At 35.1% G+C, this 16,061-nt stretch overlaps 1 protein-coding gene across 2 annotated transcripts in view; it reads right to left on the bottom strand.

Annotated features, from left to right (window-relative positions):
• Positions 1 to 16,061, bottom strand: part of STXBP4 (syntaxin binding protein 4) — a 202,773-nt gene that overhangs the window by 77,230 nt on the left and 109,482 nt on the right. For both annotated transcript variants that reach the window (XM_033183556.1, XM_033183558.1), the window contains 3 exons: positions 13,453 to 13,569; positions 12,913 to 12,962; positions 10,470 to 10,603 (listed from right to left, as the gene is read on the bottom strand). In XM_033183556.1, coding sequence (XP_033039447.1) covers positions 10,470 to 10,603; positions 12,913 to 12,962; positions 13,453 to 13,569 — 301 coding nt within the window. The remainder of the gene's footprint in view (positions 1 to 10,469; positions 10,604 to 12,912; positions 12,963 to 13,452; positions 13,570 to 16,061) is intronic.

The raw sequence follows: 16,061 nt of genomic DNA, 5'->3' as shown, positions 1-16,061 counted from the left end.
AGCTTGGCCAACATGGCAAAACCCGTCTCTACTAAAAATACAAAACTTAGCTGGGCATGGTGGAACACACCTGTAATCCCAGACTCGGGAGGCTGAGGCACGAGAATCCCTTGAACCCAGGAGGTAGAGGTTGCAGTGAGCCGAGATTGTGCCACTGCATTCCAGCCTGGGCGATAGAGTGAGAAATGAGGCAAAGAATGATGAATGTCTGAGGTCCAGAAGAAGTAGAATGAGAAGATGCCATATCAAGTCTGAGCTTTAGCTTGTAAAGAAGGGAAGAATTTAAAAGACAAATCCCATCCAAGGCCTTTAAAATGTTACAGTACTGCTTTTCCCTTTTTTCTCAGAAAACCTTTTCTAATCTGCTTACGTAACTTCTAATTAGCTTCAGACGTAACAAAAAAAGGCAGCTACTACTCACATTCTTCTTAAAAGTTAATATATTGCTGATTTCAGATAGGAACACCGGAAGTGATGCAGGAGGCTTGCACAGACAAATATATGCAATCAGATGGTTACTGCTTGACAGTCTTATTTTCAATGGTTGAGTAAAAATAACATAGATATTGAACCAACCTGTAAAAGTTGAACATTCATTTCTTTTGTTGCCTAAAATAATGTGCTAAAGATTTTTCAGAGTAATGAAACATACTAAATTACACTGTTGTTAAGAAAATACAAAATCATGATCTTTCTTTACTGAGAGAAATTAGGACTTTTTTATTGTTAACAGGAATATTTTCAAAATGTTATGTATTTCATTTCATTTATTTATTTATTGTTATTATTTCAATAATTTCGGGGGAACAGGGTGTTTGGTTACATGGATAAGTTCTTTAGGTGTGATTTCTGAGGTTTTGGTGCAGCCATCACTCGAGCAGTGTACACTGCACCTAATGTGTAGTCTTTTATCTCTTAACCCCCTCCCATCCTTCCCACTAAGTCCCCAGAGTCCATTGTGTCATTCTTATGTCTTTGCGTCCTCATGTCTTAGCTCCCACTTACAAGTGAAAAGATAAGGATGTTTGGTTTTCCATTCCCGAGTGAGTTCCGTTAGAATAATGATAACATCCATATTTTTGATATTAGAGGTTGAGTACTCCTTATCTGAAATGCTTGGACCAGAAGTATTTAGGATTTTGAAATATTTGCATATACATAATGAGGTATCTTAGGAATGGGACTCAAGACTAAAACATAAAATTCATTTGTTTCATAAGCACCTTTTACACAGCTTTTATAGAATATTTGTAACAACTGTGTGCATGAACCAAATTTGTAAACATTGAACCATCAGAAAGCAAAGGTGTCACTATTCTGGTCAACCATGTGGACAGTCTGTGGTTGTCTGGCATCACCATCATGCTTGCTCAGAAAACAATATATCAAAGCTGAAGTGGGCTGGGAGGGTGTTTTGTTTCATTTCGTTAGTGTTTTTTTCTCTTGGGGACATTGAATAAACTGTGTTATGCTCCCGCGTTTGGACTACAACCCATCACATGAGGTCAGGTGTGAATTTTTCCACTTCTGGGGCCATATCTGCACTCAAAAGTTTTGGATTTTGGGGCATTTCAAATTTAGGATTTCAGATTTGGGATGTTCAATCCATATAAGAAATGCACTAATAAAAATACATGTATATACTTATACACATCTTTTGCAAATAATAACAGGTGGGAGGTGGGGTTATTGAGTGAGAACATATGACCATTAAAAACATTTTAACTTTCACAAAAACCTTCCAAATGGATATTTAAAAAGCTCTTGATATATACTGCAAAACTGATTCCCAAGGATGTCTCCTGCCAATTTATATTCCCCACCTGTAGTGGATGAAATGTTTACTTTCAACTTTAATTAGTGGCAGGCCCAGATGGCTCCTAAACTGGAGGGATTTTTTTAAATGCCTAATATATAAGCAATTTAAGAAAACAAAGTATATTCTCTACAGAAGGATTCCTGCCCCTTGCTTCCTTTGCTTAGGCATCATTTAGGGCCTCATGGGTGTAGAAAACTTAGCTCCAGCTGCTGATCTCAATTCTGTGAAATCTCTGAAGTTTAAAATCCTACTTATCATGATAGTTTCATATTGTTTCTGATGCAAGGTGATATTCCTTTCTTGTTTTTTATCTAAACACACACACACACACACACACACACACACACACACACAATTTAGAATGTCATTTCTATGTGTAAGAGCAGAATGGGAAGGTTTTAGCATGAGATCCTTCTTCTATCTTGATCCTGAAGTCCATTGTGAATCTTGACAGCTATATTTCCTGGCTTTAATACTGTGGACCTTTTCATAATCATATATTAATATGTATATGTATACATTTGTTTATAAGAGCTCGAATAGCTTGAATGAGATGTGTGTGTATATATACATGTTATATATGTCATACGTTTTTATTCATAAAAGCTTGAATTTAGAGAACTCTCTACTCAGAACTGGTTTCTGACGTTTTAAAGAATGTGTAGACCCTTTGATTGCCCTAAAATTTGACCAAATTGTTGTTGGATTTACCGTCTCAAACCTCTGGGTGAAATGTACCCTTGCATTGTGAGTTTAAGGATGACTCAGCAGTCTGAGTGGGGTGAAAAGTGACTTAGAACAAGAGGTGGCTGTGCAGAGCGATGTGGCTTTTGGTGCCGAAGCTGTCGTGACAGCTCCTCTTACACTTAAAGCTTCCTGTATGACCCCGTGTCTGTCAGATCTAAAGTGTATCTCCGCTTATCTCTGCTTTCTAAAGGATCAAGCCCCAGTTGTCCTTCTGCTTGACAAATAATCTGTGTGAACCTGAGGATTTCAACAAATGCCATTGACTCACTAAGATAAAAAAGAGTGAAAAGAGATCATCTGTCCCCTACCCCCAGCCTGTCTTTGACTTTATTCATTACTCCTTCAACTCAGAACATATTAAGAGTGTCCTCCTGCCAGGGTTCCTGCCAGCCAGTTATTCCCACAATCGCTACTGTTGTTTAGCAGTGGGAGTAACAGGTTGACCCTTCCTGCTTTCCTTCCATGTGGTCCTACCTCTCCTATATTAAAAAGTTTTTAGGATTCACCTGTAACTGCTAGTGCTTTTGAAGATTTTTGCCTTATTTTATATTCTAGTTATCATTTCCATGAGGCCTGAAGGAAGGTAGTTAGAGGCCTGTGATTATGCTGCCAATTTAATAAGAAGTCAATATATTCTCTTTTTATTAAAGACCTCATTTGGCTTATCTGGCCAGATTTTTTCTTATTATGTATTTTTAATGATAGAACTGCCTCTTTTGTTACATAACCATTTTGTCAATCTATATGTCAGTTAAACAGAAATTGCAGTTCTGAACGTGTAGTTCAAAACTATTTTATTTCAAATAAAAACTACACAAAGGCATTATACTGATACAGAACATGTAAATATAAGGAGCTCAATAGAAGCATCTCCAGCGATGCCAATACTAAATAAAAATGCCTATTCTGCTTTCAGACTGTTTCAATATAAATAATGACAGAACAGACAAAAGTTTCCTCACAGTTAGCAATAAACAACTAAAAGATAAGATACTGATTAAGACATTTAGCCACAGTTTCCTGTGACAATTACATTCTAACTCAACATCAATAATAACATGAAATGATACATATTATGAAAAGCTCTCATCTGCCATATTTTCAAATGTATCCAAGTTGAAAGAAGCTTTAGACAATAATAATTTAATACCTACCATAGGGAGAAAGTAAAATTAAATTTATTACTTTAAATAACAATCATGTGGCACCAGCAGTAGTCATGGCAGTGGCAGCAGCAGCAGCAACAACAATATCCACATAGGCATCTTACCCTACCAGAGGTTCTTTTGGGAATTTCATACGTACTATTTAATCTTTCAATCCTGCCACTTTGATATTATGAGACACACTTTTTATATGCAAAAACAGACCTAGACGGTAAGTAATTTGGCTAGTGAAATTGGATGAACAATTGGGGTGCTCTGTGGCGCATCTCTAAGGAACATCAGAGATTCTGTGGAGCATTGTTTACATGTATTCAAACTGCTGCTTCCTTCCAGCCTGCCTCTATGATTTACACACTTCTCCACTGTTAGAGGTATTCTGGTGATGCTGGGATGACCATGTGTGCAATGATGTGAAAAGCATTCATGTTCCTTATACATGGGAGAGTCTTAGGTAGGGGTTTGTAAATACTCTGAAAATGGATGCAAAATGTGTGTAATCTCACATTTCTGGGAAGAGGGTTTTCATCAGATTCCAATGGAGTCCACAATCCAGGAAAGGTTTGGAATTGTCTTCTAGGCCTGGTGTGGTAGCTAACGCCTGTAATCCCAGCACTTTGGGAGGCCAAGGCAGATGGATCACTTGAGGTCAGGAGTTTGAGAACAGCCTGGCCAACATGGTGAAACCCTGTTTCTACTAAAAATACAGAAAATAGCTGGGCATGGTGGCAGGCACCTGTAATCCCAGCTACTCAGGAGGCTGAGGTAGGAGAATTGCTTGAATCCAGGAGGTGGAGTTTGTGGTGAGCCAGGATCACATCACTGCACTCCAGCCTGGGTGACAGAATTGTCTTCTAGATATTCCTTAGAGACTGGTTTTAAGCTGTAAGAGCCAAGAAACCTTACCCTTCAGCTTTCTGAGAAAATCTCATAGTATAACATCCTAGAGAACATTTATATTAAGAAGAAAGTAGAGGCAATTACCCAAGTAAAAGTTTCAAATTGTAACTTGAAATAACCAGATAGTCAAGGCAAAGAAAGAAAATGAGGTGAGGGTTGTCGCTGAATTATCTTCCTCATGGTAGTTAGTAATTTTCTGTTTTCCATGCAGAAAAAGCTGCTGCTTAAAGACAAAGAAAATCAGTTGAATTTAATCTGAATTATTAAACTTGAAAAGCTATGTTATATAAACCTATAAAAAGTACTGGCAAAATGTGCCAACATTAGCAATTATATTTCTAAATAAAAGGACAACATAGATGTGCTAGTTTTAAACATCAAAGCATAACCCTTGCAAGAGACAATACTTTTATAAGGAAAACTATAAAATACTCATGGAAGAAACTGAAGAGGCTATAAATAAATGGAAGGACATCCCATGCTCACAGATCAAAATAATTATTAATAATACTGTTAAAACGACAATACTACCCAAAGCAATCTACACATTCAATGCAATCTCCATCAAAATACCAATGACATTCTTCATGGAAATAGAAAAAAACTCTAAAATTTGGATGGAACCACAAGAGACCCTGAACAGCCAAAGTACTCCTGAGCAAAAAGAACAAAGCTGGAGACATCACACTACCAGACTTCAAAATATACTACAAAGCTACAGTAATTGAAACAGTATGGGACTGGCCTAAAAACAGACACACAGACCAATGAAACAGAATAGACAACCCAGAAATTAATCCACATATTTACAGCCAACTGATTTTTGATAAAGGTGCCAAAAGCACTGGGGAAAGGATAGTCTCTTCAATAAATGGTACTGGAAAAACTGGATATCCATATGCAAATGAATGACATCTCACCCTATACAAAAATCAACTCAAAATGAAGCAAAGACCTAAATGTAAGATCTGAAACTATAAAACTACTAAGAGAAAAAATAGGGGAAACACTTCAAGACAATGGTCTGGGAAAAGATTTTATGAATGAGACCTCAAAAGCACAGGCAACAAAAGCAAAATAAACAAATGAGATTATATCAAACCAAAGACCTTCTGCACAGCAAAGGTAACAATCAAAAGTGAAAAGATAACCTATAGAATTGGAGACAATATTTGCAAACTACTCATCTGACAGGGAATTAATATCCAGAATACACAAGAAACTCAAACTACTAGCAGAAAATCAACAGCAAAAAACCAATCAATCTGATTTAAAAAGTGAGCAAATGATCTGAACAGACATTTCCCAAAAGAAGACATATAAATGGCCAGCAAATAGATGAAAAATGCTCAACATAACTAATCAGCAGGGAAATGCAAATCAAATCCACAATGAGTTATCATTTCAACCTAGTTAAGATGACTATTATCGAAAATACAGAAAGTAAATGCTGGAGAAGATGCAGAGAAAAGGGAACCCTTGTACACCACTGGTGGGAATGTAAACTTGTACAGCCACTATGGAGAACTGTACAAAAGTTCCTCAAAAAACGAAAATAGAACTACAATATGAGTCAGCAATCCTACTACTGGGCATTTATTCAAAGAAAGTCAGCATATCGAAGAGACATCCTGCCATGTGTATTGCAGCACTATTCACAATAGCCAATATATGGAATCAATCTTAGTGTCCCACAACAGATGAATGGATAAGGAAAATATAGTGTATGTGTGTGTGTGTGTGTGTGTCCCTGCATATGAATAAAAAAGTTGATCTCATAGAAGTGAAAAGTAAAACAGAGGGTACTAGAGACTGGAAGGACAGGGAGAACAGGGGGATAGGGAGAGATTTGTTAAAGGATAAAAAATTACAGCTAGATAGAATGAATACGTTCTAGTGCTCTATACTAGTGCAGGATGAGTATAGTTAACAATAATGTACTACATAGTTTGAAATAGCTAGAAGGAGGATATTTAATGTTCCCAACCCAAGGAAATGATCAATGTTTGAGATGATAGATATGCTAGTTACTCTTATCTGACTATTATATATTATGTGTATCAAAATATCACTACGTACCCCATGCATACATACAATTATTACTTGTCAACTGAAAATAAAATTCAAATAAAATTTTAAAAACCTGATTGCATAATTAATTTATAACCAGCATGCAAATTACTGACTTTCATTGGGGAAAAAAAGTGCAGATGAATTTTTAAAATTTTCTTCGAAATAAGTTCTGCTGAATTTCGAATATTTTCTTTGAATAATCATTTTTGACAGATATTCAAGTTAATGTTAGCAAGGTAATGAAAATTAATGATGGTAATGTCCACTGGGCTATGTCTACACGGGTGTTTCCCTACACTGTTGCCATCCCAATGTAAAAATGTCTGATATATAAAATTCTGAACTTACACATAACACATTAGGAGTGATTATTTTCATCCCTCCTAAAACCCACAGAATTTCTTCATATAATTAGCCCTATGAGTTTTTGACATATAATTTGATTTTTACAAACATATTAGGTAATACAAATTTTTAAGTATATACTTATTGTGAAAACTGAGTAGACACTATGAGAGGCATAGTTTCCAATCCTCCATAACACAGTTGTGAAATCAGAACTTACCCCAGAAGGTCTTTGAATGTTACCCCATACCAAGCCAAGCCATCTAATACCCAGAACTGTACTGAAAACATCATTTTCATAGTTAATTAACATGGACGTTTACATCTTTCTTTCTCTGTCTCTCATTCTGTTTTCATCTATTCCCTAGCATGGGGAAGATTAAAAATGGCAAACTAGAGGGATGGTGGAATGTTAGAAGCAAGCAGAAAGACAACTAGCAGGTAAGGTGACATTAGGAAAGAGACAGAAAAACAACCAAAATCTAACACACTAATCTACTAATATGCCATATATTAATGGGTACTTGTAATAATGTTTACTGAGCCATCCCAACTAAATTAACTTCCATTTAACACATACGACGTATCACATTTTATTCCTTAAAGATGGCCACAATAATAACTTCTAACTATATGCTCTTCTATAAAGAGATCTTGTCACTTTCCCATACATGGGTGGAGTCTTAAGTCCCATCACCTCAAATTTGCATTGATGAACAGAATATGGTGAAAGTGAGGCTATGTGACTTCTGAGGCTGGGTCATAAAAAGTGATACAGCTTTTGTCTTATTCACTGAAATACCTATGCTGGAGCCTTGAGCCACCACACAAGAAGTTTAACTACCTTGAGGTCACCATGCTAGGGAGGCCAAATATAGGTAGGTGTTCCAGTTGATAGCCAAAGATGAGCTCCCATCTTAGATGTCCAGCCCAGTAGAGTCATCAGATGATTGCAACCCCAACAGATATCTGACTGCAACCACGTGAGAGTGCTCTAACATGAGCTGCCTAGCTGAGGGCAGTTAGTTAACCAACAGGACCATGAGAGACAATACTAAATTGCTGGTTTAAGCCATTAACTTTTGGGTTGATTTGTTCTGCAGCAGTGGTAAATGGAACAGCTTATTTTTTAAAAAGTGCTATGTCTATAGTTCAACCACAATTCAAAACTTACTCTCGAGTATGTTTTCTGTGCTAGGAATGTGATAGGTAGGTGCTTCAAATAAATTATATTATTTAATAATCAAACAACTTTTTTGAGTAATATCTTCATTTAGTGAAAAAGGAAACGTAAAATACTTTTTAAAAGCTCTTTTCTGGCTGGGTGTGGTTGCTCATGGCTGTAATTCCAACACTTTGGGAGGCCGAGTCGGGTGGATTGCTTGAGTCCAGGAGTTCAAGACCAGGCCTGGGTAACATGGAGAGACCCTGTCTCTACTAAAAATAAAAAAATAGCCAGGCATGGTGGTGTGCACCTGTGGTCTCAGCTACCTGAGAGGCTGAGACACCTGAACCTGGGGGTGGGAATGATGGGGGATGGGGGAGGAGGAGGTCGCAGTGAGCCGAGATTGAGCCACTGCACTCCAGCCTGGGTAGTAAAGTGAGACTGTGTCTTGAAAAAAAAAAACGCTTTATTGCATGCAACTACTTCTTGTGTTATGAATGCAATGTGTTATCGATTCTTTAAGGATAATAACTCCATTTTATTTCAAGAAAATAATATAGCTATCTTCAGAATATTAGAATATTACATTATGTTTATTTAATTAAAGACTTTTTTTTCTCTCTCTTCAGAATCTCCCTGTTACATAGTTCTTCTCACCCTTGGACCATTATTAGGTGATTGTTGGTTGTTGGTTCATATTTTAAACAAGGATCAACAATAGAGGTTCCCACTAAGAACGGTATTACACCTAGGGGGCATTTTTGGAAATTTGTGAGGCATTATCTATCGTCACAGGGTTTGGGGACATTTTTAGCATTTAGTGAAAGGGTACTAGGAATGCTGAACATCCTATCATTATAGGATGCACCGAACAGTCCTGTGCAACAAAGAATTTTTCTGTGTCCTGTATAATGTTTAAATGCCCTTCTAGATATTTAAGGTGGTAAAACATCTGTTTTTAATTATTCAAATCTGGAACAAAATTCCATTTTTAGATAAACCCCAAATATTTTTGCATAGTTTTAATATACATTACATTTCCTAGGCTTGTGCCTAGTATATAAACTGATGGAAGATTTTACTTTCTTCTCTTCAGAACTTTACCATTGGTCACCATTTTGGACAATCATTTGAACATTACTGATGACAATCTGCTCATGCTATTTAAAATGACAATACAGTGTTCCTGTATCAGTCTACATTCATGGTTGCCACATTTATGGTGATTCGCTGTTTAGGTGCAGGCATCTGATGACTACATTATATATCCTAGTATAGTTGTACTAAAGCATTTACATATTGAAATATATATCATTTTATTATAAATCACCTCCCTCTTATTTCTCCTCTATAGTACATTAGCATGCCATTGATTTTTATAAATTATAGGTATAGTTAGGTAAATTATAATTTTCATTGCAGGAAAATAAAGGGTATGTAAGAAGTAGTTAGAAAAAGGGAGTTGAAATTCATAAAGAGGCAAAAGTGTCTGGAGAGACACAAAGACACAAAGAGAGAAAGAGGAAAATATCCAATCATTTATGTTTTCCCCAAGGATCTCTCTGTCTGTTGGGAAGATGGAAGTTACTTAGAACATTGCCTTACTTCTCTTTCTAGCCCAGTGCTGACTCTAGAGGTATCTAGTGACAGGTCATGTAGCTCCTTTAGAGAGGTATCCTCCTGGCCCTAGCATAGGAGGATATGCCTGAGCCAGCAGCTCTGAAGACTAGGGAACTTGTTCAGCTATTCCAAGCCAGTTAATTAACTACCCTGCTGACTACCCCAGAATCTGTTCCCAGTATTCACTGTCTGTGATCCTGGGGTTTTTTCCACGGTTCTGCTGAACTCATTGAGTAGTTTTGCCTGTTATATTTGAGTTTTGGGGTCTTTTGCTCAGTTGGACTGTATGTTTAATCTTATTCTATCTGTGGTATATTATTATTTAACAACAAGTTCCTCAATGCTGATTCCACTCCTTCAGTTTCCAGTGCTGCTGCCGATTGATTTTTACATTCTTCCATTTCAAAGAAACTTTGGGTGGAAGTAGATGTAAAAGCATGTCTTAATTAGAGCTTCATTCTGAGTCTTTACATAAAGGAAATATTCTCCTCCTATGATCTTGGTAGATCAAGATTTTTATTGATTAGGTATCAATTTTGCTGTAGGCAAGCCACTATAATGCAATTCAACTGTCTGACTTCAGTTTTTTTTGTTAAATAAATTATTTTTTAAAAGTGAAAAAATGCAGAAAACTTACAATCCATATCAAGTAAGGCACGAACAGATTTAACAAGTTCCTTAGACTCAAGCGCCAGCGTTGCTGGGATGTTACGTCCATTCCTTCCCAGCGGTGTGAGGGAAGTCTGAGAAGCTAACACAGCTCTTCTTTCACTATAAAGGCAATAAAATAAAGTTGAACTCACTACACAATAAATAACATCTATCTTTACTAAATCTGAAGTTGTATTAGTTATAGATTTATACAAAAATATTTCTATTTCTGAGGAAATTATTTCATATAACCAAAATTGAAGTAATTCACACAAAACAATATTTCTGTCTTCAATTATTTACTACATAATAAGTAGAAATATTTTAAAATTAGGTTGACTTCATGTATGAGAAAGAAGTAATAGAAGGATGACCTGTCTCCTAAATCATTTGTTGGGCTGATTTTGTGAGTGCTTCTGTTTTGCTAACATGATATAATTTTATTTAGTTCTATATAAATTCAAAATAAGCACATAAACATGACTTTATTAAAATACATTTATTATTACTTCTAGTAATATTAAATATAAATTCAATATATGTATTTGCTCCTGAAATTATCTCTTAAACTATTCCATTTTTTGCCTCGAATCAAAAACAGCCTAGAGCATTTATATCACTTCTAAGAAATGCAAATGTCACCTAAAATGAATGCATTCTGATCTAATTAAAAATCAAATGTTTTCCTCAAAAAAACACTAAAACTTACTTAAAAAAAAAATTTTAAACTGATGACAAAATCGTCATTATTTATAGTCCATCTTCCTAAGCATAATGATATTAATTCACAAAGGGAAACAAAAGCATCAATTCTCAAATTCAAAGACATAGCCTTTATTCTGTGTTGAATGACCAAGGCCAATATCTATATAGAAGATATGCTATATTGAAATGACTGCACCAGATTTTACTAGTGTTTAATTTACTAAGACATCATGAAATGTTGCTTGATGTAGCTATTTAAAGTTGTCTTTTTTTTCCCATGAAGCAGTTTAAGGCAAGGGCAGGCTCTGGCTTTCACATAGCCATTTTAATCTTAATTTTTAAAACAAAACTCTTGAATTATTAGTCAAGGTGAAACTAAGACCTTGGAAAGCTGAGGGTGGGTGACACACTTAACCCATATAAGAAATAAATATGATTACTGATTATTTTAAGATCCTTACTGAGAGTAAAAATCATGAAATTCACAGTTTTCTTGTATCATGAGCAGCATGGAGAGTAAGAAGACATGTCAGATCCCTTCATCATAAGAAGTAAAACATTACACTAAAATGAGTTTTAGAAGTGAATTATAAATATTCTTCTAAATTAAAAAATGCTATGCGGACACCAAAAATATCTTCATTTATTAAGCTGCTGTTTTCACAGTAAAGGGTAGAGTATTTATTTATTTTTTGAGGCAGGGTGTCACTGTGTTATCCAGGCTGGAGTGCAGTGGTATGATCACAGCTCATTGCAGCCTCAATCTCCTGGAGCTCCTGGGCTCCAACAATCCTCCTGTCTCAGCCTCCCAAGTAGCCAGGAATATAGGAATGTGCCATCATATCTGGCTATTTTTTTTGCAGAGATGGGGTCCCACTATGTACCACTATGTTGCTTGTCTCAAACTCCTGGGCTCAAGTGATCCTCCTGCCTTAGCCTCCCAAAATACTCAGATTACAGGCATGCGCCACCACACCTGACCTCATTGAGTCTACATGTTTCTGCAAGCGTATATTGCTAGAAGTAGAAGATGTATCTAGGACTAGTGGCAGCTATTATGAGATCAGAAAAAAATACTTTGGAAATGCATAAACAAGAATCTTTTTTTTATAAATGTCTTTCATCATGTATCAAAATGACCATAAACTTGTGGTTTGAAATAAATAAATTTGATTGGTATGTTTGCAGCTTCTAGTAAGAAACTTTAAATCCAAAACGTATTATGAATAATGAGACAATACAGGTATACTCTCCAAATAGATTTCTTTTATTTATATCTACTGAAAGATGAAAATGAAAGAAAATGATTGCATGAATATGTTTTCCAAAATTCTGTTTGCCAGAACAACTAGTCTGCTGTGTTGAGTCTAACCTTTACTAGTGAACCTGTGACCAGTAACTTTTATTCATATGTAGGACAACTAAAGAATTTCAAGTTAATCTCATCTTTATAGAATTTTTGACAAAGACAGGATATGTGGTTCCTACCACAATTTTAGATTACAAGGTTACAATGATTGACTAAATACCTCCAGGAATTTCTTTAATAGAGATGGGACCCAAAACAACATGTCCTTGCACCTGTTTCCATACGATGGCATCCAATGGGAGTTATGTAGCATCTTAGGACTATTGAAGAGATTTTTTAGTATTTGAGTCACAATGACCAGATGAAGAATTTAATCACTACCCATATTCTGCAAAAAGCACTTAAATTTTCTTACCTTAAATTTGATAAAGGAGTAGAATTATCAGAAAATACTTCTTGAATTGCCTAGCAACAAACAAGATGGTGAAGGAGATACATAAGTTTGACAGTTTTTAAAAAAGATCTTTTCTTGATTAATATTTACAGCCTCCTCTGTCCACAGATTAAACTGATGTTTCTATGATGTGGGGGTGGGGGAAACAATTGAACTAACATGCAATTTTACTCAGAAATATAACAGCTATAAAACATTTCTTTATAAGGTAAATAGTTATCAAATAATGTTTATACATTATCAGGATTTTTATTAAACTATCCATTAATATAGTATATATTTGGAATCACATTACCTTGTGTCAATTATTTCTCTAAACAATCTATAAAATGTGAGCCAATCTTTTCAACATCTATGCAGTTCTAAATCTGATCATAAGTCAGCATTGCTGCTTTGAGACTAGAGAATGTTTCACTAGGTACCAAATATGGTAACATTTATCTATATGCCAGTTGCCTATATATTTTTTAAAGATGAACGTAATAGAACAGAAAAACTTACCTCTACAAAATGAAGAAGCTTTTCAGTAGATGCCTCAAAAGTTTTTCGAGCCATTTCTGATTTTCGCAACTGGCAGTCAAGTACCATGATTCTCTTTTTTAAATCCTGAACACTTTCCTGCACAGAGATATCAAAAGGAATATTTACACATTTCTTCAGTTTTAGATTACTGATCCCTATTATTCAATATTACAAAATTATTTTTTTGTCTTACTGTACATATCTTTTGATTTGGGGAGCATGCAATTAACTGCATATTTAAAAGTTAATTTGCATGGAGATGCTGCAAGTTTTATGAGATAAGCTGTATATGAGTTTATTGATTCTTATAGTAAAATATATTTAAATTAGTTTATGGGTTTTTCTTTTTTTTTTGCAATATGTCTTACCAGATGCTGACAGAGACCTCTACCAGTTTAACACAACTAAAAATGCTGGATACACACACACACACACACACACACACACACAAACGAAGTAAGACACAGCTAGCAAGGACGTAAAGGAATTCCATGGAGACATGCAACAGCAATGCCAAGTGAACCCACTGGGGTAAGACAGCACTGAAGCATAATTTGCTCAGAGGGTATATGCTGATCCCTGGTGACCTACAGTTTGGGGTCTCAACAGTCACAAATGGAAAACAGAAGAACCTTCATGGGTGAACGAGGAAGAAGTAAACTTCACAGAGGTCAAGAGTGTTTTGATGTTGGCTCAGGTGACTCGAGTAAAAAAGTTTCTCCAGAATAATTCCTAACCAAAAGTCCCCGCAGGTTTGGGGCCAGAATTTACATTATCTGTGTGGCCTAAAAAGCCATATGCCGAAATTTTGGTTTAAATTGGTCCCAGGCTAGCAGAAGCAAACACAAAACTCTGGAGAGATATTTCTAAAACTTGGAGCTCAAAGAATTCCCATTTATAATGCATTGATAGAACATGACCTCACAGACACAAACAAAAATCACTAAACATATGAGAAAATAAGCTCTATGAATGAAAACTAACTGAATAAAGTACAGTATCAGATCTATAAAGACAGCAGATATTTAAGTGAGCAGATATAGAATATAAAGCAATTATGTTTAATATGTTTTTAAAAATAAGAGGGAATTGAAAGTATAATACACAAGAAATGAAATAGATCCAGATAACATAAAAAATAAATCTCAAAAATAAAAATGAAACATAACTACATTAGAAACTTTATTTATAGATTTGACATCCAATTAGATACAACTGTAAAGAGAATGGGTGAATTTGACCACAGAGGTAAAGAAACTTCTCATAATGGAACAGAAAGATAAAAATTGAAATATAAATGGGGAGAAAAGGTAAAGAGAAAACAGCCAGAAGAAGCTATAGCACACATCCAATCTGAATTACGTAAGAACAAATACAAAGAATGAAAGAGAAATCACTCAGGATAATAGCTTAGTGATTTCCAGAAATGGCAGAAGACATTGCTCTTCGAATCGGGAAGCTCAATGAATCCCAAACAGTACACATTAAAGTAAGTCAACACATGATTCATCATAGTCAAACTGCTGAACACTGAAGCCAAAGAGATCTTAAAATCATATAGAAGGAAACAGATTGCAAACAAATGACAGATTGACAGCTGACATCACAAACATGAAATAAAAACAGTGAAAGATATTAAATGCCAACTTAACATTCTAAATGTAGCAAAAATACATTTCAAGAACAAGAGTTGAATAAAGATGTTCTTCAGACAAATAAAATGTGGAGAGCTTATTATCATGAGATCCTTACTACATGAATTTCTAAAATACATACTCATGAAGAAAGCAACAAAGTGAGAAGGTCTGAGATGTAAGAATGTTTAACAGAAAATGTTAAACATGGAGTCTATTAAGCAAATGCTGACCACACAAAACAAATAATCAATGTCTAATCTGTGGTTTTAAAAGAAAAGAAAGAACTAAAATACTGCCAAAAATGGAAATTAAGTCGGGAGGGATGATTGGATTTGTGTTCTAAAGTGCTTATAATACTTAGAAGAAGAGAAAAAAGGTACTGATTAATTTTATAATTGAAGTTAAATCAGAATGTTAAAATTTCTAGGATAATCATTAAAAATTAGAAACAATGTATAACTTCGAAAACAACAGAGAGGAATGAATGCAATGGGGCAAGGTGACATAGGAGAAATCTGAACCAATAAAAAAAATTAGAAAAGGCAGGAAATTACAAACTAGAGCACATGGGGAAAATAAAATGTACAAAATAAGAGGGCAGAAATCAGGCCAAGTGCATGAGCAAATAAAAGAGTGTAGATAGGAAGGTCTTTCCAATTAAAGGTCAAAAATTAGTAAGATGGGGAAAAAACCCAGTTACATGTTATTTACTATAGATACAATTAAAATGTATTGAAAAGTTGAAAGTAAATGTATGGTATTTAGACAAATACCAATTGAAAGAAAGCTGGTGTTACTATTTATTATCAATCAAAAAAAGGCATTAAGAGGTAGAGAGGATTACTAGATTGAAGAGTCATGACATTTTCATAAAAGAATTATAATTCCAAGCTTGTATGCACCTAAAAACATTGCTTCAAAGTATATACAAAACAATTTTAAAAAGAGAAG

The sequence above is a fragment of the Trachypithecus francoisi genome, unplaced genomic scaffold (assembly GCF_009764315.1).
Source record: "Trachypithecus francoisi isolate TF-2019V2 unplaced genomic scaffold, Tfra_2.0 Lachesis_group20, whole genome shotgun sequence".
Classification (NCBI taxonomy): Eukaryota; Metazoa; Chordata; class Mammalia; order Primates; family Cercopithecidae; genus Trachypithecus; species Trachypithecus francoisi.
The sequence above is the reverse complement of the archived record's forward strand: the minus strand, read 5'-3'. Positions and strand labels throughout refer to the sequence as shown.